The sequence below is a fragment of the Anser brachyrhynchus genome (genome assembly GCF_964034855.1).
Source record: "Anser brachyrhynchus genome assembly, chromosome: 1".
Lineage (NCBI taxonomy): Eukaryota > Metazoa > Chordata > Aves > Anseriformes > Anatidae > Anser > Anser brachyrhynchus.
In genome coordinates, this window is record NC_137694.1 from 104350200 (window position 1) to 104371086 (window position 20887).

Genomic DNA, 20887 nt, shown 5'->3' on the forward strand with positions numbered 1-20887 from the left:
TACAGAACACAGACATACATACACATAGGAAAAGTCACCTGAGTTTTGCTTTAAGTTCTACAGACGATCTTTATAAAAGGTTAGTTTCATCATATACATACTGTATAGGAAACATAGTTCTACCACATGAATAAATACTTGTAATATATTTTTATACATAAATCTTGTCTTTGAAAACTTACCAATGCACAATGTATCTAAGGCTCACTAAGCACTTTCAGATTTGTAGTAGTTGCTACATCTGAAAAAGGCATTAGTAAAGTTTGTTTCACAGATCTTAACAGGTGGACAACCTCTCAAACTTTCAATAGCTTCCCTCCTCCATAAACATATGCTAGCTTTTCTTTCACCTCCCTCCTTTTACACTTCATGTTTTTATATTGTCGTCTTTGAAAAAGGAACAAAAGTATCAAGAAGACAAACAAATATTCAGTTCAGCACCTTTCGGACTTAACAAAATTCTATTAAGTACTCAGGGTAGATTTGGTTGGCATCGAAGATAACAAAGATCTTTGGGTTCCAGGTATTATCCACACAGCTGTCATACAAGTTCACAAAACTTCCATCTTTTGAAGGAGGTCTCATGTATTTTGAATCACCATTAATATAGTCACCAGTCAATACGCGAGCAAGAAACATGACTTTATCTGGTCTATGTGGATGAGGCTGCAGATTCACACCATGAATCTGAAAGGTATTTCCATGATTCATGTCCTCTTTGCAGAAACGACTGGAATATGATGCATCTCTTGCAAAATAGGTCCCTTGAAAATTAAAAAAAAAAAAAAAAAGAAAAAATAATTATCTGATGACATTCTTATTGTGACAACTTAACTGATTCAGGTAATGCATGGATATAGGTATCAGAATAATGAAAGATGTCTGTCCATTTATGTTCAGCAGCAATCACTTTTTTCCCTAAATTGTTAAAACTACAGTAACATGAACAAATATTTAGTGTGAACTTTTTTAATAGGGACACTGACCTTGTAACCAACATTGCTTTGCTGTTCATCTGTCCCCCACCCCAGCCCTAACAGCCACTTGCACCGATTACGTTCTTTATTGTATCCTAACTTTCTTAATTATACTTGATGTAAAAGCAAAGCTACATTAAACAGCTCCCAGAAAAACAAAGAGTGCAAAGAACATTCTATAGGGAACATGTAACAACGTTGAACTAACTGTTTGGATCGCCAAACTGCTGTGTGTGACAAAAACACTTACCTTTTCCATATACAGCAGCATGTATCCCATTTATTCTCCAGTCAAAATTATGAATACATATTGCTTCTACAAATTCATTACTGGTGCCATGAAATAACATCTGCTCGTTAATAGTTGGGACACCTCTTTTCTTCTTCAGTTGAGCTTTTTTCCTAAAGAGAACACACAATACAGTATTACAAACATTCACACAAACAAATCAAGTTTCTACGCTGAAAACACTGCAGGGAGAACAGACCTAAAACACTTCATAAATTCCACTTTTGCAAGTGTCTAGATGATTACAGCTTTTAAAAGAGATCAGAATTGTTTAGGTACATATTTAGATATTGCACATCTGTATGTTGTAGACTATTTTCAGAAGTAATCTACGTTTAGGAAAAAAGGTATTTAAAAAATTTTATCAACTTTGTTCACGTGACGTTAGTTTCAATACAGTCATTTCCTGAACATACATTTTGAAAATAAAAAGCGCTGTTCTCCTATTTTGTGTTTTTCGTTCTCTTCATCTGCTTAAATAGTATGGTTGGAGGGATAGCAATGTTAGTAGATTATTAAGAGTAATTATCCTGGTAAAATAGCAAAAACCTTAAAAATAAAATTACCTTAGTGTTCAGGTAGAATTTCTTCAACATGATCATGGTTTTTTGAATTTATGGTTCATATACTTTCTAAAGAGCTACGTCTTGTGTTCTATCATTCTAGAATTTTGGTGGAAAAAAAACACTAAACTTTTATACTACAGGTGAACCTGTATTACAGATTTATGGGCAGAAAGCCATATAACACCTACAATTAAAGAACAAATGTATTTTTCATCAACCTTTTTTCAAGCGACTTTCTATCAACTGCATTTTCCTAAGATCCCTGAAGAACTGGACTGTGGAGCCACATCTAAATCACTAAGCTGTTTATAGCTATGATCCCTTGACTGTCCAGACAAGGATAAGCTGAAGTATATCATAGCTTTGTCCTTGCTTATGTACCTGAATTTTCTTCCCATAAAAACCACAGTGCCTGGTGCAAGAGAAGGCACATATTTAGGTTTATCAAATTAAGTAATCTGCTTATAAATCTGCTTCAAGTCTGTAGTACAGACTTGAACTGGGGAAGCATTCTCAGGGACTACAGTTTGGAGAATTCAGTCAGTTCTATCAACCAAGTCCAGGGAAAGAGACAGGCAGCGAAGATTCGAAGATTCTTCATTGTATTAATGGCGCTATATTTCAATTATTCTGGATTTATAAATAAATACATTTCACAGGATTGAAAACCTTGCAGTATTTAGCTATTAGTATTTAGAAAGATATGTTTATTTTGTTTTACTGTTCAAAAGTAATGTATACTTCACAAACAACTGTGACAGCAAGATATTACATATCAATTTATATGCAACTTCTTGGATTAGAACAATACTTTAAGATAAATTCCAGCATCTTTCAATGCATGTTTCATCTGTGCTACATTTATATCTAATGCATTTAAACAAGTATTACAGTTCTGCACCTGTAGAAGTTAAGAGTCTTGAAAACAGAACACACGCAGAAGAATGACAGATGAGCAAATGAAGAAAAAATTGTTAAAACTAACACATTTTAATTAAATAACAATAAAAGCAGCTAAACATTTTCCTACTGAAAGCCTTCAAGATTTGCTCTGTTAACAACTGTAAACCTGTTGGCTTTAAAAATAATCTCACCTGCAAAAAAACTCCCATAAGTCTAGATTTTGTATTCTCTTAATCCTTTTAATTCGGTGGCTATCCATTGTTTTTCCAAAGAGACCAGAAACTTCAATATATTCATTTGTTTTCTTTTGCAAAGGAATAAGCTGGGGAAAAAAAAGAGGTTAGTACATTTTCAATATGAAGTATTATTTCATTATCATGTGGTTTTGTCCAACTTGTATACCAACTCTTACCTGATATGGCTCCTCAGGATTTACATTCTCCCAGTGTGAAGGAACAGGGATAGCTTCATTGTCACAAATGACGCTTCAAACAACCAAACAAAAAAAGATAAAAACACATCACATCAAGGAAAAGAGTTATTTTCTTCCTCCAGTCAATCTCCTGCTTCAAACAATACAGTAAGCAAAAAAAAAAAAAACCTTACACAAAATTACTTAGGGTTTTAATTCAAACAAAGCCTGTTGTCAACAAGTAAGGTCAAACACAAAGGTCTTACTTCGTATTCAAATTGTGCTTTAGCTTATTATAAACAAACCATGGTAATGAACAATTTTATTACACCATCTATCCAATAAAAGATAGAAATTTAAATCAAAAGAAACGATCATAAAGGTCTGCAACATCTGGAGAGCAACACTGATTTAGAAATGTGAGAGTGCACATACAGCCCAAATGTTCCAACGAATCAGGAAATAAAACTAGTCCAAACCTCTGAAAATCAAGCCCTCATTTGAAGTATTTAAAATCATCATGGTAGAAATACACACTTGAAAAGTTTGGTTGAATTTGGTCTCACAACATCAATAAAAATGTATTTTAGGCAAGTACACCACATATGTAGTATCTTTTAAGCCCAAAAACAGGGACAAAAGGAAGCAATCAGAAACTAAAGAATGGTGTCAGCATGTGAAAAAAGAATATTTTGATAAAGTATTGGATGCAATTATTCAATAAACAAAAAGTGAAACAGAATTGCCTCATTATTGGATGTACACTTCTGGGAACATCCACTGAAAAACAGCTGATACTTCAAAAAAAAAAAAACAGCCCTCTCCTGAATGTCAGTTTAAAAAGTTTGCTAAGAACATTTCTTACTATAAATGCCAATTTTCTTTTTGAAAGAATAATGAGACAACATTCAGAATTAAAGTTATTTCTAAGTACTGTTTCGGAAAAAAATAACCCACAATCCAGATAGTCAATTTTATCTGCAATAGTATCACTGCATATTTACCATTTATTGAATATCAGATTTACATCACCAGAGCTTTACATCCAATCACTGATCAAAAAGTAAGAAACTTGCAATCTAAAGCAATTAGATTCATTAAAAAATCGTGTCATTAGGATGCAATTTCTGGTCATTTCAAAACATTTTAGAGTAAATGATTAAAACATGTAGGCAAGAAAATATAACTTTTTACTGTTACAATATTCCTTCTAAATAATTTATGAAGTCATGTTACAATGGACCAAGCTACTCCACTTTTTGCTGCTGTTTCTCCAGTTCTCTAATCAGCAATTCTGATTCAACAGGTACATTCAACAGCAACAGGTACATTCGACAGCAAGTGCCTCCAGTAGCTAAAGTGTGATATAGATTTAAGAATCTTGCCAAATGATATCAGTATTCAGTATGCCTTGCCTCTCCTACTACAAGTTCCTTACTTTCTAAAAAAAAAAAAATACATATATATAAAAGAAATTTAAAAAAAAATTGTTACTCTCCCTCTAAAATTTTTCACTTGACTTGCTCTCCCACTTTAGTCCGCCTCTCACACTGATGCAAAAAGTAAATAAATATAAACAATACATATAAAACATTTTTCTTTAATTTTACTTAGAAAAATCTGGACTAAAATCAAAATAAGGAGGCTTCACTTTATTTCCTTACCTGAAAGCACTGATAGAAAAGGGAGCTCGCTTTATTGGACGTTGTTTAAGGGTAGTTAGGTTGGTTTGTTTCATCACTGAGAATAAAACAAGAGTTAGGATGAATGTTTCTGGGATTCATAGGGAATGCATATAAAGCATTTACTTTTTTTTTTTTTTTTTTTTAAATAACACTACTACACCAAAAGTTGCTTGACAGGAATTCCTATTTCAGCAATTAACAAATATGCATTTTAGATAAACTCGAAATACTGGCCTCAGAATCTCTGCCATTTATGAGTTGACAAAACTTGCAAATACTATACAAACCAAATGTTTATTGTTAGAACACTGTTCTAACAGCCACTATTCAGACCCATTAAATCAATGGCAAAAGTTAGACTGACTTTAACACTACTAGGATGACTTAAGATTGTTCTTAATGCAAAATTTCATGATCTACAAACAGTACAATAGAAAATGTCATTTAACATTTGCATTTAATGTTGCTTTTATTCCAGATGTGAAACTTTTTTTTCTTTAACAGACATTTCAACATAAATAAACATCAAACTCCTTGTACTGTTACATGCTACTTTATTCCAAGTACATCACTGTTTTACCCACTCCCTTTTATCCGTATTTGAAATACTGTTATTTTCTTTGATTTGGAAGAGGCTCCTATTTAAGCACACAGCTGTTTCAGAACTTATTCAGAAGATAAATAATGTACTGATGAAAAAGCTAAAAAAGTCATTAGAACACATTTTTAAATAAAGAACACAATAATTAGATATATATATTAGAATTCAGTAATTTTCTGTACTTTACAAACATGACATTATTAAGATCTACTACAGCCTACTATAAGATCCTTTTGGCTATCTCCTTGTTATTTCAACAACAGAATTGACTTAAAATACATGCCACATTAAAAAATCACTTTATTACAAATATTTTGCAGAAAGCTTCCTTCATATCATTTATTATTCCTCTAAATGGGAGAGGTTTTTCAAGCCTACAAGCTCTGTTGTGTGTTAAAAAAAAGTTCAAATTTCACAGTCCCAATAAGGTAATCAATAGTAACACCACTGACTCCTAGTAAACACAATGTTCTACTTTATTTGTGAACTACACTAGAAAATGTAACAAGGCAGGGACCTCTAAAAATGCCTGTGTACTTTCCCATAAAGACACTTCCTATCACAAGTGCAGTAGAGATGAGGACAATTATTTCCTCAATTAACAAATGAACTCATCTATCTGACACCTCTGTTATTTAAATTTACTCAATGAAGATACATACCTGAAAAATCTAGCATGTAGTTAAATTTTGCAGTAGTAAAAGAAAGAGAACCATGTGGATTTGTTCTGAAGCTTCTTTCAATATCTTCACTGCTAACTGAGCAATGACTGTTTGAATCGGTCTTCAAAATAAATGAAAAAGCACATTTAGACAAATTCAACAACTGGTAGTTTGACATACAGAAATCATAACTAATATAACTTCTTATGTAGTTACCTGAAACATATGCCATTTACCACACTCAGCCAAATAAAACCAGCCCCACTGGGTATCAGAGGTATCCATCTCTTCAACTGAACTTTCCATCTTTCGAAAGAGTTCTTCAGATGTTCTTTGAAGCACTTCCTGAAACATTGACATACATAGTATCATGAAAAAGACTTTTCCCAGACCTTGCTATGCCTGAACACCTTTAGGAGCTGTCTGGGATTGTTCTTTCTTTTTCAACAATAAAATCTTGAAAACTCTTAAAGTACTTGACTCTACTACATATATGCAACCCAAGCAAGTCTATGATTCTATGATATTGCCTAACATGGCACCTCCCCACCAAACAGCAAAAATGCTAAGGGGGCACGGGGTAATTTTTCAGAGAAAGAGGCATGACCTCCTCCCAAAAAGGGTTAGCAATTCATCTTATCTAACTGCTTAATCATGACAGGCACTCTTCCCAACAATTTCCTAAACTAAACTTTTTCTTCCAAGAAGCAGAACACTTAGCACAAATAAGTCAAATAGAGTTCACTTAATCTCCTAGATGTTTCAGTTGTTTCCTGGACACTTCAACCCACAAAAAGGTAGAGAGGCCTGAAGAAGGCATATATGAGAAACTAGAAGTAGGTAACAACTGGCCAGTACTACTGGGACAGGAGTTGAGCAGAAAACTTACCCTAGGGCTATTGTTCTGCCTTATTTTTTTAGAAACCTCTTCATGGCAACAGCTAAAGACCATATTTCAAAAAAGGAACGATCCCTTATCATCAAAAGCTCTAGAAGGCTATAAAGACATAAATGGAAAAAAAGGAGAATTGGTGATAGACCTATACAACATCTCTAAAATACAGAATTTGAGGGCAAACGTACTTTAGTAGAAATGAGAGCCTGCAAGACTAACTACATAGATAGCTGCCTCAAGTTCCAGCAAAATTATACCACAGGTACATCAGCTGCATGACAAAAATATTTTTCAAGAGTAAGCAAAATGTCCTTTATTACAGAGGGCATCTACCAACACCTCTTCCATTCTTCACACCAATACAAAATCATAGAGCCTGTATTCACTTGGTGTTAAAGCACAACTGACCAAGATCTTTTGATGATAAACTTCCACCTTCAACTTGATTCTTCTGCTTACATTAGTATTTGACCATGTTCTCTCCTACAGGCTGACATACAGTAGCCTACACTTTTTTTTTTTTTTAACAGCTAAGAGGAAAGCAATTCAGGCTTTTTTAGTAAACTTTAGTTTCCTCATGTTTCTGCCAAAATGGCCAGACACCACAACTCCATGCCAATGCTAGTTCAGGGCTTTGAATCTGATCATTCAAATCAATAATGGCTTTCAAACAAGTTACAAACAGAGAAGGCATATCCATCTATGCCCTATCAACACATCTGTATGCCTTTGGGAGCTACACAACCTCCAGAATAATTTATCAATGAGACAGTTATACCCATAGCTTTTGAAGCTACAGTAAGCCACGAAATCTAAGGTAAACAGGTAGATTCCAGGATGGTATGTATGGTAGTATGGAAGAACGACCCAAAGCCAAAAAAACAACAAAAGAGCTGTTCTCAAAAGTGATACAAAGCCAAAATGCTTGAAGAAAATTATTCAATTTACTGATGGATTTAAAAACATATTCACACCACTTATAAGGAACAGGTAGCTTTTTGTCCAAAAACTCTGAATGTACGCACAGTGAGCAGAAAGTACCCAGTGGGTTTTCTGGATGACAGGATGTCAAATATTAAAGACACAGCAATGAGAATTTTATTAGCAATGCTATTGCTAACAGAAGTCCTCTCAACTTCCACTAATACCACTGTTTTTAATGGTCCCATATTGACCAGGAACCTTTTAAAGCCAACACAATTACTTTTGACAGCAAAAACACCCTTCTAAAGAGAATGAATGCTCATTTGTGTGTTGTGCTATGACTACATGTGTTTGTGGTTGTTTCTTAATTACTGTTAATGCATGGTCTCATTTACCTAGCTGCAATTTTAAGCTTGAATAAGCATGCATTAAGGTGCATCCTGATGCGTTGCTTTCTTATACTCTCCATTTGGTGGATTGTGCTTTACTGCTGAAGGCTGTTTTGCCTATAAATAACGTTATCTAGGGCCCTGATGGGAACACAAGCAGCATTAAAGGACTCTCTGGCCCTTCCTTAGCAAACAGGGTACCTGATCAGGAGACTTGAAATAATTCAGGGCTGGAAAGGGGAAGTGAGAGGGAAAATTACATTAGCACAAGCACACACAGGACAGAGCAGATGATATCCTCCACAGCTATACCAACACTTCCCCCTTTACACTACAGAGGACCACTGCTGTAGTCACCCCGCTTTACCAACTCCCCCCAGAGACGACTCCTTTATAGCTCCAGGGCACGGGAGGCGGGGGTAGTAATCCAACCACAGCACCCCTATCGCCACCCCCACCTCCACCCCGCCTCCCCCCAACCTGCCTTCCACGCTTCCCCCAAAGATGGTGCGGCCTGCGCCGCCACTTCCTCCTCCCCAACGTAGCAACACGGTCGCCCCCCCGACTGCCAGGGGCGGGGCGAGGCGGGGCGGGGCGGCCCGGGAAACGGCGTGCGGCCCGCGGCGCCGGGAGGCGGGCGGAGGCAGCAGCAAGGCGAAAGGAGGGGCCGTTTCCCCCGTCCCCCTCCCGCGCGCACTCACCGCATCCGCCGCCCACCCCGGGCTCGCTCCCCACATGTTGGTTGGAGGACGGGGAGGAGCGTGTGTGTTGTGGGGCGTGGAGGGGGGGGGGAGGACGGGGAGGAAGCGAGCCAGGCGCCGCAGCTCGGGTCACGGCACTGCTCAGCGTCCGGGCGCTTCCGTTACCGACGGCAGGGAAAGGGGAGGGGCAGCAGCCGCTAGGGGTAGCACTGTATCGGTTCGTCACGGGGGGGTGGGGGGGGGTGAGGCCTGGCATGCAAATTTCCAGCGGGGGTAGGCGGGGCTGGCGAGGTAGCTGGAGGAGGAGGTTGATTACGAGGGATGGTGATGGTGATGATGATGTGTCGTGCCCGAGAAAGAACAGTGAAGATGCACAGCGTGCCTCTGCCTTGGGCCGTGGCTGGGCTGGCTGGCTGTGTGGCAATCTGCTGACCTCCCCGAGGAAGCCGTGTGACAGTCACCTGTCGGTTCTGTGGGGTCTGGCAGTCTTTTTAAGTGTCCGTCTGGGGTCATTTCTCTGTACCTCACAAATTTGTTCTTTTAATTATTGGCTGCGTTTGTGGGTAGTCAATGGGCTTCCTCTCTACAAAAGGTTTTCGTAGTCTATGGTTTTCCTCACGGGCCACATGAACCAGTACATGTATTTAGGTCTTTATACATAGCATTTTAAAGAATTTGTACCATATTAGCACCAGGTCAGGCTGCAAAATTAACAGTTTTAAGAGATTTATCTAGTGCAAATATCAATAAAAACTCCAGTCTATTGCAGGCATTCATCAAATAGACCTTCAGGGCTTAAAAAATGAGCACTCGGTGGGCAGCTTTACACTATAGTTGAAATCTAGAAGCATCAGCAGCCATAGGAAAGACTTCATGGTAAGAGTATGTAGTCATGAATGTAGCTCATCCCAGCCTTTCAGTGGAGAGACTCTAAGATGAGAGCTGCTGGCTGGAAAAGCAGGCAGTGGCCAATCCATAGCAGCCTGCTAAATCAGGCTGCAGTCACTTGAGATTGAGCTGGAAACTTCCAGATAGGCCATCATCATAAAGTTATGCAAAGCCAGTAAAGTACATCCTGCTATGAAGGATCTTCATTGAGCAGCTGTTGTGGTTTAACCCTGGCAGTCATCCAAGCACCACACAGCCACTCACTTCCCTGTAGTGGGGTGGGGAAGAGAACTGGAAAGGTAAAAGCTTGAGAACTAGCAGGTTGAGATAAAATGTCTAAAAGACATTTTGACAGGTAAAGCAAAAAGTGTGTACAGAAGCAAAGTAAGATTACTTCATTTACTATTTCCTATTGGCAGGCAAATGTTCAGATGTTACCAGGAAAGCAAGTTTTCATCATACATAACGTTTACTTTGGGAAGAAAATGCCATAACTCCACTACCACCACCCCACCACCCTCTTCTTCTTTTACCCATTTTTTACTGCTGACTATGATGTCATATGGTATGGAATATCCCTTTGGTTGGTTTGGTTCAGCTGTCTGGCTGTGCCTACTCCTAGTCTCTTGTCCACTCCCAGCCTGCTCACTGATGGGGCAGTGTAAGAAACAGAAAAGTCCTTGGTGTTGTGTAAGCATTGTTCAGCAATAGCTGAAACTTCAACACTGTTTTGTTCACAAATCCAAAACGTAGCACTATAGAAGCTATGATGAAGAAAATTCACTCTATCCCAGCCAAAACCAGTACAAGAGAAAGCTAAAAACAAAAACAAAACAACTACATCAACAACAAAACAGGTGGATTTAAAATGATGAGCTTCTCATATTCTGAGGGAGTGTCACGCAGGACAAGTATAGATTCTGGCTGAGTTTACTTCACCTCTCAGTGCATAGGTAGAAAAGGTTATTTTTCTGAGTTAAAAAGTAGAACAGCATCCAGTGAATTGCTGAGGGTATTTCACTACCATGAACATGATGCTTCAGGCATGAAGCAATTTTCCAGAAGTAGGGACATCTTTTTCCAGACGTGATATTCATGTTGACATGGTTCAACAGCCATAATGATTGTGGGGACATGTCCTGTCTGCGTGGCCTAGCTTTATTAATCTGTACATGGATAGAAGTAAGGGAAGATGACCACCACAGCTGTTGCAGAATGCATTTTTTTTTTCCTTGAAAAGATGCTGTCAATTATTTTATGTCTAAAATATATACCTTTTCTATGTATACAGACCTTTTCTAGGTTAACAAAGCCATGTACCATTAAGTGCAGCCCAGCATAATGACATTAAAGTCAGAGTCAAACAGCTGAAACACAGTGAGACAGAGCCAGGAAATGAGATAACATCAAGAACAGAGAGGCTGCCAGCACCAGTGCAGTTTCTCAAGTATGACACAAACAGCTGAATGGGGCTGCTGCCTGTTTTAATGACTAAACTTTGCTCCTCAACCTGTTTTCCTTACAGTGTGTGTACTAGAGTTTTTCTGTGCTCCAGTGTGCATATCATGTCTGCACTGAACTCCATTGTGGTGGTTTTACCTTGCTAGGCAGCTGAACTCTACCACAACCACTCTCTCACTCCCCCTCCTTAGAAGAGGAGGGAAAGAAGAAAAGGAAAGAAACAACTCACAGGTTGAGATAAGAATAATTTAATTAAAGGAAAAATAATTATGAAGGGGAAAATATTATTAATATTAATAATTAATATTAATAATATTAAGTAACATTAAGTAATTTAACTAAAGGGAAAAGGAAAAGAGGAAAAGGAAAAACAAAACAAAACAATAACAACAAAAAAGCAAAGGCCATGTGGAAGTGCAGAGTAAAGAAATTAATCTCTACTTCCCACCGACAAGTGATGCTTGACCACATCGTTGAAGCAGGGCCTCAACGCACGTAGCCGTTGTTTGGGAGTACAGACGTTTTCATAACGACAGCCCACCCCTCCCCTCTTCTTCCTTTTTCCACCTTTTATTGCTGAGTGTGACTTCATATGGTATGGAGTATCCCTTCAGTTGGTTTAGGTCAGCTGCCCTGGTGATGTTACTTCCTCACCTCTTGCCCAACCCCAGCCTGCTGGCTCTGGGGGGGGTTAGAGGAAGTCCTGATGCTGTGCCAGTATTGCTCAGCAGTAGACACAACACTGGTAAAATACCAATGTTGTTCTAGCTACAAGTGCAGAGCACAGCACTGTATGGGCCACTGCAGGGAAAGTTAACTTCATCCCAGACAAACCCAATACATTCATCAACCTGAGATTTCAATACAAAGATTAGTTCCATATATAGGGGGAAAGAGGCTTTTCTACAGCCTGGTGCACTTCTTTCCTACTGTTCATTGCAGTACCCTAGGAAAAGGATACAGTAATTACTAGCAACTTGTTCAATGACCTGTCCAGCTCAGCTCTTAGTGTTCTTGTAGGAAGTGGCCTATTTGTGCAGCCTCTCTGCCTCTGTTCACAATGCTGAGCAAAGATTTTTCTGAGGAGAAAAAATCTTTTGTGTCCCAATAGACTAGGCAGCAGAAGCAACTGTCAGTAGTTACTTCCCAGCCTGGGGAATGAAGTGAGCGAGACTGAGATGACCAGAGAAAATCATACACTACAAACTGTGGGATTGGGAGCCTGTGGTTGTCTGGGAAGTCAGGAAAGGAGCACCATCCATAAGAAGAGGCAAAATTACATCCCATGTCTATGTATGTCCTCATGGAATCTCTTTCCTCCAACACTCAAGTGACATAGAAGTGTGTACTGGGTCTGGCTGAGATGGAGTTAGTTTTCTTTGTAGCAGCTTGTAAGGTGCTGTGTTTTGGTTTTGTGATTAAAATAGTGTTGATAACACACCAGCGTTTTGGCTGTCGCTCAGCAGTCCTTGGACAGTGTTAAGGCTTTCTCTTTTTCCTGCTCACGCCCTGCAATAAATAGGTTGAAGAAGTTGAGAGGGAACGCAAGCAGAACACCTGACTCGAACTTACCATATGAATATTATATGCCATATAAAGTCATCCTCAGCAACAAAAACTAAGGGGAAGGGGACTTTGGGAAGGTAGCTCAGACTGGCTGGTAGTTGGTCTCTTTGTGGGAAGTGGTGAGTGATGCTTTTACATTATTTTTTGCTTTCTTTTCCCCTTCCTCTTTCCTTTGCTTATTCAACTATCTTTATCAACCCATGAGTTTTCTTCACTTTTGCTTTTCCTATTCTCTCCCCATCATGCTAGGTTGGGGGTAAGTGAGTAAGTGACTGTGGTGCTTAGCTGCCAGCTGGGGTCAACCCACCACAAAGTGAGAAAGAAAAACCTCCAAAGTCCCTCTGCTGTTCACACAGTCCGGCTTTCGCACAGCTCTTACATGTTCCAGTACTCAAGTGTGTGCTCGTACAAATGCATAGACCCTGCCTGCCAGCTATGGAGGATTCATGTCTTTTGAAATTGCACAGGACTATCATTCCTTACTGTTCCCTGCCAGTCTACCCCTGTCATATTTCACACTCTTTACCTACCTTGCCCATCCCCAACATGATTTGTCCATTATTCTGTCACACATCTCTGCCTGTATTATGTGCTGCTGATGCCACAGGTACTCCCTGGAAGGTCTTTTATCACAATACCCCCACTCCTCATGGTTATTCCATCCTTCTTAAACTAACAGACAGAAACATCAGAATGGGAGAATACATAGCCCTCAACAAACTTTTCCCTGAGAGTAACTTCTTACTTCCCCATGTACTGGTACAAGTTACCTGGGGTGAAGGAAGCCAAGTAGCATTCAGTGGTTTATTAACTGGAAGTGGCAAGGCAACTAACAAGAAGCCATGTGACTCAGCTACATGTTTTCAGTACACTGTGTCAAGGTACACTGTGAGTCAGGTGATAAAGTGATGATCAAAAACCTCCCATGCAAACAGGATCTATGTCCACAGCACGGTCTTGTACCTGAAAGGGGAAACTCTTTTTCCTCTGGAAGCTCAAGGGCAGCCTTGGCTGCAGTGACCATGAAATGGTGGAGGTCAAGATCCTTAGGACAGCAAATTCACTGTTCTAGACTTCAGGAGAGCAGGCTTTGGCCTCTTCAGGGATCTGCTTGGTAGAGTACCATGGGACAAAGCCCTGGAGGGAAGAGGGGCCCAGAAAAGCTGGTTAATATTCAAGGATCACCTCCTCTGAGCTCAGGAACAATGCATCCCAACAAAGACAAAGCCAGGCAAAAACACCAGGTGGATGAACAAGGAGCTTCTGGACAAACTCAAACTCAAAAAAGAAAGCACACAGAGGAAGGAAGCAAGGACAGGTTGCCTGGGAAGAATACAGAGAAATTGTCCAAGCAGCCAGGGATGAGGTTAGGAAAGTGGCATTCCTTAGGGATCGGTATTGGGACTGGTGATGTTTAATATCTTTGTCAGTGACATGGACAGTGAGATTGGGTGCATCCTCAGCAAGCTTGCAGTTGACAGCAATCTCATACCCATCTGAGAAAAAAGGCAAGGAAGAGGATCCAAGGAACAGCAGACCAATCTGCCTCACATCGATCTTTGGAAAGGTGATGGAAAAAACCCTCCCATGAACCATAGATATTTCTAAAGTTATTAAGGCAATTGGTAGTTGTCCACATGGATTTGCAAAGGGTACATCATGCCTGACCAGCTTTCTGCAGTGAGATAATTTGCTTGGTAAATGAAGGAGGAGCAGTAGATGTTGTTTATCTTGACTTTAGTAAGGCTTCCAACACCGTCTCCCGTAACATCCTCAAGCTGATGAAACACTAGCTAGATAAATGCAGTGAGGTGGACTGAAAACTGGCTGAACTGCTGAGCTCAAGGGTTGTGACCAGTGGCACAAGGGTCATGCATATGATTAAGGGATTAGGGCATCTGACATATAAAGAGAGGCTGAGAAAGCTGGGATTGTTTAGCTGTAAGAACTGGAAGTTTGCAAGGGTAAAGTACACCAATTTGTATAAATACCTGATGGTGGGGACAGAATAAAGAAGACAGAAGTAGACTCTTAGTAGCATCTATTGAAAGTACAAGAGGTGGTGGGCACACATGAAAATACAGGAAATTCCAATTAAACATAAAAAAAACTTAAGAACCCTTGCTTTACATATGAACAAGCACTGGAACAGGTTGCCCAGGGAGGATGTGCAGTCTTCATCCTTAGAGCTATTCAAAATCTTACTGGACAAGGCTTTTGCTTTGAGAAATGGAGTTGGACAAGATGATTTCCAGATATCTCTTCTAACCTCAGTAATTCTGTGAAAACTGCTCAGCACATTCTTGAAACTACCCCTGAATTCTTCCTCTTCTTTTGCTGTCCCTGTCCTTTACATGTGTACTAAGGAGTTGGTGTTCCAGAGTTGGTATTATCACATTCTGCAGCCCAACTTTCTCTTTGGTATTTCCACATAATAAGGACTGCAGCCTCTCTCCTGCTCTCCAGCTTCCCTTGTTGTAGAAGGCTTTGGTGCCTTTGCTCTTGGTTCCATTTGTGCAGTGGAATGTGCTCAAGGTACCTTAAACTACCACCTAGTGATCCCTCTTCCGAGAGTCTTGTCAGAACCTCTGGCACAAATCAGTGCACATTAAGCACTTCTTTACACACCCCTTCTCTGCTCCTACTCAGAGGAGTCATTTAGAAACACCTTCCTCCCCGCAAGACCCCTCTAGGCTGCACCAAAAGTCTACCTCCCCCAGGATCCTGTTTTGTAGCTCTGAGTCTTGCAGGGGGGAACAGAAGCCACTTTAGTTCATGTCCACCTGGGGAAACCGGAGAAAACTGGAGCAGCTGGTGGAGCTGGCTTCAGCTGATACACCTAGTACAGATGCACTGGCTGGTTGTTGGATGTGAGGGTTTGATCCACCATGGCTTGGAATATTATTGCTCAGCACTGTGTGGCCACACCAGTGAATAACGTGACTGGGCATACTCACCATTGTCAGCTTCTTCGCTTTCCTTTCCTCATAGGAAATGGTTCAACCTGAGGTTGGCCATAATGATGGACAGTATCCTGGGCATATGGTTATTGTTAATCCATGTTATTTTTTCCCCTCCTATCCTGGGGGTTCTGCAAGCCCTCAGGTTCAGTGTGAATTTCAGCACCATTGAATCCAGACTAGTGGTAACTGTGTGTGACACACCAGTAAAGGGGTGTTCAGGATTTCTTTTTTATTCTGAGACTAATCAAGCAATTGTTCACAAGAAATGTCAATCAAGGAAAAAAAAAAAAGCTAAAAAGAGAGAAAAAATGTTCTTTCCTGCAGCTAGATAGTAGTTACAATCTGTTGACTCAATAAGGCCTTTCTCCAAATAATGCAGATGCATGAAGTATTGCTCTCACCTATGTCCTATGAGCCACCCCTCCAGTATCACTTTTTCCCCAAATGCCCTCACCACTCATGATGAGCTGTGTGGGGTTGACTCATGTCTTCCCTGGCAGTTAGCATCAGGGGCATTCCTGCTGATTCATAGGTTGTTGTTATTCAATACTTGCATTCTTTGCTTCCCTTTATCTCTGTCTGTGTGAGTCTGTGTGTCACTGGAGAACCATGGGGAAGACCACCATGGTCATGGTCAGACTTTGGTCAACCTGCACAATGCAGTTATTCAAGCTGTGACATACCATTGAGGGCACCCCAGCTCACTCTTGCTGGGCTCTGCCATCATGAATCCTGCCCTTTCCTGTTCAGCACCTGTCTTCAAATATAACCTCCTCAAAGAACAAGCAGGATCCATTGTGATGTGTAGGAAGCCTACTAGGCCTGGCAGAAGCAGAGAACTGTCTGAGATTGATAGCACCAAGGAAGCGCACAGAAGGTAGAACTGGGGCTACTCTGAAGGAATAGAGCCATTGCCTGAGTATGGTGGGGTGGAATCTCGAAAGCCCAAAGCCCAGCTGGAGTTGAAGCTAGTGAGGAATGTAGAAAGCAATATTATCCTGGTTTTGGCTGGAATAGAGTTAATTTTCTTCGTAGTAGTTGATATGGTGATGTGTTTTTGATTTAGGAGAAAAATAATGTTGGTAACACACCAATGTTCTAGCTGCTGCTGAGCAGTGCTTACAGAGAGTCAGGGACTCTTCTGCTTCTCATGCTGCCCTGTCTGCAAGGAGGCTGGGGGTGCACAACAAACTGGGAGGGGATAGAACCAGGACAGCTGACCCAAACTAACCAAAGGGTATTCCATGCCATATGACATCATGCTTAATAAAACTGAGGGGAGCTGGCTGGGGGGAGTGCCATTGCCTGGGGACTTCCTGGGCATCAGTTGGCTGGTGGTAAGTAATTAAATTGTGCATCACTTTATTATTATTTTTGTTGTTCTTCTTATCTTTATTTATTTTCTTTCTTACTAAGCCATCCTTATCTCAACCTGTGAGTTCTTGCACTTTTACCTTTTTTATTATTATTATTATTATTCTCTCCCCTGCCCCACCGTGGGGAGGAGAGAGGGATGTGCAGGTGAGTAAATAGCTGTATGATGCTTAGCTACATGCTGGGTTAAACCACAACATCAAGGCTTTCTGTGAATACATTAGCAGTACAAGGGAGACTAAGAAAAAGCGGACCTCTCCTAAATGGGGTAGGGGGCCTAGTGACAAAGGACACAGAGGACTTTCTGAAATAGGCAGTGCCTTCCTTGCCTTGGTATTTACTCCTGTAAGGTCTGTTCTTAAGCCTTAGAAGCTGTCCTTAAGCCTGTCGCTGAATTTAGTCACAAAATCTGGCAACGTGGAGGATTACCCACAGTAGAGCAAGACTACATTGGAGACCAAAAGGCAAGCTAGATATACACAAGTCCATGGGTCCACCTGGGATGTGTCCAAAGGTGCTGAGGGGGCTGATCAAAGTCATTGTGAAGCTGCTGTCATCCTTGAGTAGTAATACTGATCTGGGGAGGTTCCTTATGATTTGAAGAGCCATATAGTACATCCTTTATCTCCCCAAAAACCAAGAAAGAACATCCAGATAACTATCAGCCTAATCTCACCCCCTTGGAATAACATACAGCAAATCCTCGTGAAAGCTACTTCCAGCTATATGAAGGACAAAAAAAAAATAAAAAAAAAATCACGTCTAACCAGTCTGATAGCTTTCTACAGTGAGCTGTTTCACTTGTATGAGTGGAGAGCAGTGAGTGTCCTGGACTTGAGCATTTTTACCACAGTGTTCCATAGAAACCTTGCAGACAAATAGTTGAGCTACAGTTTGGCTAAGTGAAAGATGAGGTGGGTGAAGAACTGGATAGACTTGATATGGGTACAATATTATTTAATGCCTTCTTTTTATTTTTTTTTTTTGACAGCAATTCAGGAGACATGCACTTTATTTGGTTCTGCACCAGGACTACTGTGTTTGGTTTTGGGTTTCTCAGTGGAAGAAAGACATGGACATCCCAAATTAAGTTCAGGAGAGATCCACTAGGATCATTTGGGGGAGTGGAATGTGTGATATACAAGGAGAATTTGAGAGAACTGGACTAGTTATTTAGAGAAAGAGAGTTTAAGAGGGTGTGTGACCTGGTCTCATTGCTGTCATCAGGTACTTCATGGGTGGCTGGTTGTTAGTGGCCCCCTTTGGATGTAGGTACTGGTACCAACACTGTTTATTGTTATTAACCACCCGGACAGTGGGATGGAGTGCCCCACAGGAAGTTCATGGATGATATCAAATGGGTGGGAAGGTGATCCATACACTGGAGTGAAGGGCTGCCATGTAGAGAGGCCTCAACAGACTGGAGAAATGGGCTGACAGGAATTTTCTGAGGTTCAGTAAGGACAAATGAAAGAAATACTGTAGCTAGGATGGAATAAGCCCATTTAACAGTACAGGTTGGGGGCCAATTTGATAGAAAGCATCTTTGCAGAAGAGAACATGAGAAATCTCATAAACAAGTTGAACATGACTTAACAGTAAACCCTTGTGATGAAGAAGCCAGAGCGTGTATCAGCTGGTATTAACAAAAGTGTAGCGAGTGAATCAAGGAACATAAAGTATTCTACTCCATTAGGTGTTTGTGAGACTGCATCTGGAAGTGGACTACTGTTCCCAGTTTTGGCCTTCCCAGCAGAAGAAAGAAAATGACATGCCAGTGCAAGTCCAATGGCATGCCCTCAAGATAATTTGGGGGCTGCGACATTTGTGAAAGCTGAATTTGGTCTTAGGAAGAAAAGGGGGAAATCTCACTTGCAGTCTTCAGTTAACTAAGAAGAAAGTATAGACAAGTCAGAGCCAGGCTTTTATCACATGTGTACAGTGAAAGGATGAGAGGCATTGGACTAAGTCAGAGCATGGAAATTTCCAGTTAGCTATAAGGAAAAGAATGTTTGTTATTAATGTTGACAAAGGCTAGAACAGGTTGCCCAAAGAGGTTGTAGACTGTCTGTGATATTAGTCCTAGCTTGACTGGCTAAGGCCCTGAGCAGCCTGATGTAAGTTGGAAAGTTTTACTAAGGTGATTTCCAGAGGTCCCTTCCACCTTAAAATTATTATTATTATTATTTATTATTATTATCATATGCAAATGTGCACCAGTGTTTTCCTGGCTTCACTGAGTTGTAGACTTGGTCTCTGATGATCCATCTCTGTCCCTCTTGAGGGGTCTAGGAAGTACCTTAATCTACAGTATATATCAAGAGTGAATAAATATAAATTGATGCACTTGAACAAGTATCAGAAGACAAAGACCTGAAGGCACATTTATTTTTGCTCCTCTGAAGACAAGGAAGAGCATATTGTCTAGTGAGAAAAAAACATTGCTCCAATGCCTATAAACATAAGTGTACTCTGCATTCACCAGCGTTCTTCTACTCTGTCTCCTACATTCTTTGTCCTCCAATGATAGTGTATGTTCTCCTAGGGTTCTTTTAACACCTATGCTTTTTTTCTTGGTCTCTTTGAGTTTACTATCTGCTCTGTTTGCATTCTTTCTGTTTTCGTTCTGTTTTTTCACCTCTCCAAGGACACTGTATGCTGTGTCTCTTCCTTGGCTACTTTTATCCACCTTTCTGAATCTACTTTCTGTTGTCCTTAACATTTACAGGCTTTATGCTATTTTCTTACCTTTTCTGAGACTTCACTGAAGTTCTTTCAGGCTTTCTTTTAGACTCTCAGCTTCTGCAAGGCTACTCTGTGTTCTCTGCGACTCTTTCAACCTTTCCATTTCTTCCCTGGCTTTTCAGACTTGCTATGGCTCCTTTTCAGGCTTTTGGTCTTGTTCTTTCCTCTCTGTAAGATGACTGGAGCACTTTCAGTCTTACTGCAGTTTCTTTTTTTTTTTTTTTTTTTCCACTTTCATGAGGTTAATCTGGGTTTTCTGGGGCTGCTTCAGGCTGTCTTTAAGGTTCTTGGAATCTCTGCAACTACTCTTCATTCTCCAGGAAGAAAGCCAGCTTCTTTCTTCTCTACTCCAAGGTTATTATTCTCTGTCACTCTTTTAGCCTCTGTTCTTTCTTAGCAGCTGTAGCGGTACTATGTGTTCCCCTAGTGCACTTTCATAATCTCTGCTGCTTTCTTGTTATATCTGAGGTCTGTGGTATATTCCCCATAGTTCTTTCAAGCGTTCAACTATTTTTTTCTGCTTCTTTGAGGCTACTCTGTACGCTCTGAGACTTTTACAGAACTTGACTCATTTTATTCTTCTTTGATGCTACTCTTTTGGGGTACTATCAAACTTTCTGCCTTTTTACTTTTTTTTTGTGTGTGTTTCTTTTCTGAGGTCACCTTTGGCACTGCAGGGTGCTTTGAGGGTCCTTTAATCTCTCTGATACTTTACTGTCTCTGAGGCTCTTCTTTATTCTCGGGGATGGGAGGTGAGGGGAGGTGTCCTTTGGTTTGTTGATTTCTTTCTTGGCCTCTCTGACACTGCAACAATTTATTCCCTCTGGCACTGACAGGCTTTCTTCCTTTCCTTTAGGCTACTTTATTTTCTCTGAATTTCTTGCAC

General features: G+C 40.3%; 1 protein-coding gene across 6 annotated transcripts; it reads right to left on the reverse strand.

Annotated features, from left to right (window-relative positions):
- Positions 1–49: 49 nt before the first annotated feature.
- PARP11 (poly(ADP-ribose) polymerase family member 11) lies at positions 50–20653 on the reverse strand. 6 transcript variants are annotated; one of them, XM_080577435.1, is made up of 10 exons: positions 9005–9191; positions 8310–8533; positions 6985–7092; positions 6312–6440; positions 6096–6216; positions 4812–4887; positions 3148–3220; positions 2927–3057; positions 1228–1379; positions 50–764 (listed from the first exon to the last, which is right to left on the reverse strand). In XM_080577435.1, exons 3-10 carry the CDS (start codon positions 7045–7047, stop codon positions 451–453), a joined length of 1059 nt encoding a protein of 352 aa, XP_080433561.1. In that variant the 5' UTR covers positions 7048–7092; positions 8310–8533; positions 9005–9191; the 3' UTR covers positions 50–450. The 6 variants fall into 6 exon arrangements, with proteins under 6 accessions (XP_080433561.1, XP_080433560.1, XP_080433562.1 ...); XM_080577434.1 differs by lacking the exon at positions 8310–8533 and having other exon boundaries at positions 9005–9190; XM_080577436.1 differs by lacking the exons at positions 8310–8533; positions 9005–9191 and adding an exon at positions 8788–8911.
- Between the last annotated feature and the right edge of the window lie 234 nt (positions 20654–20887).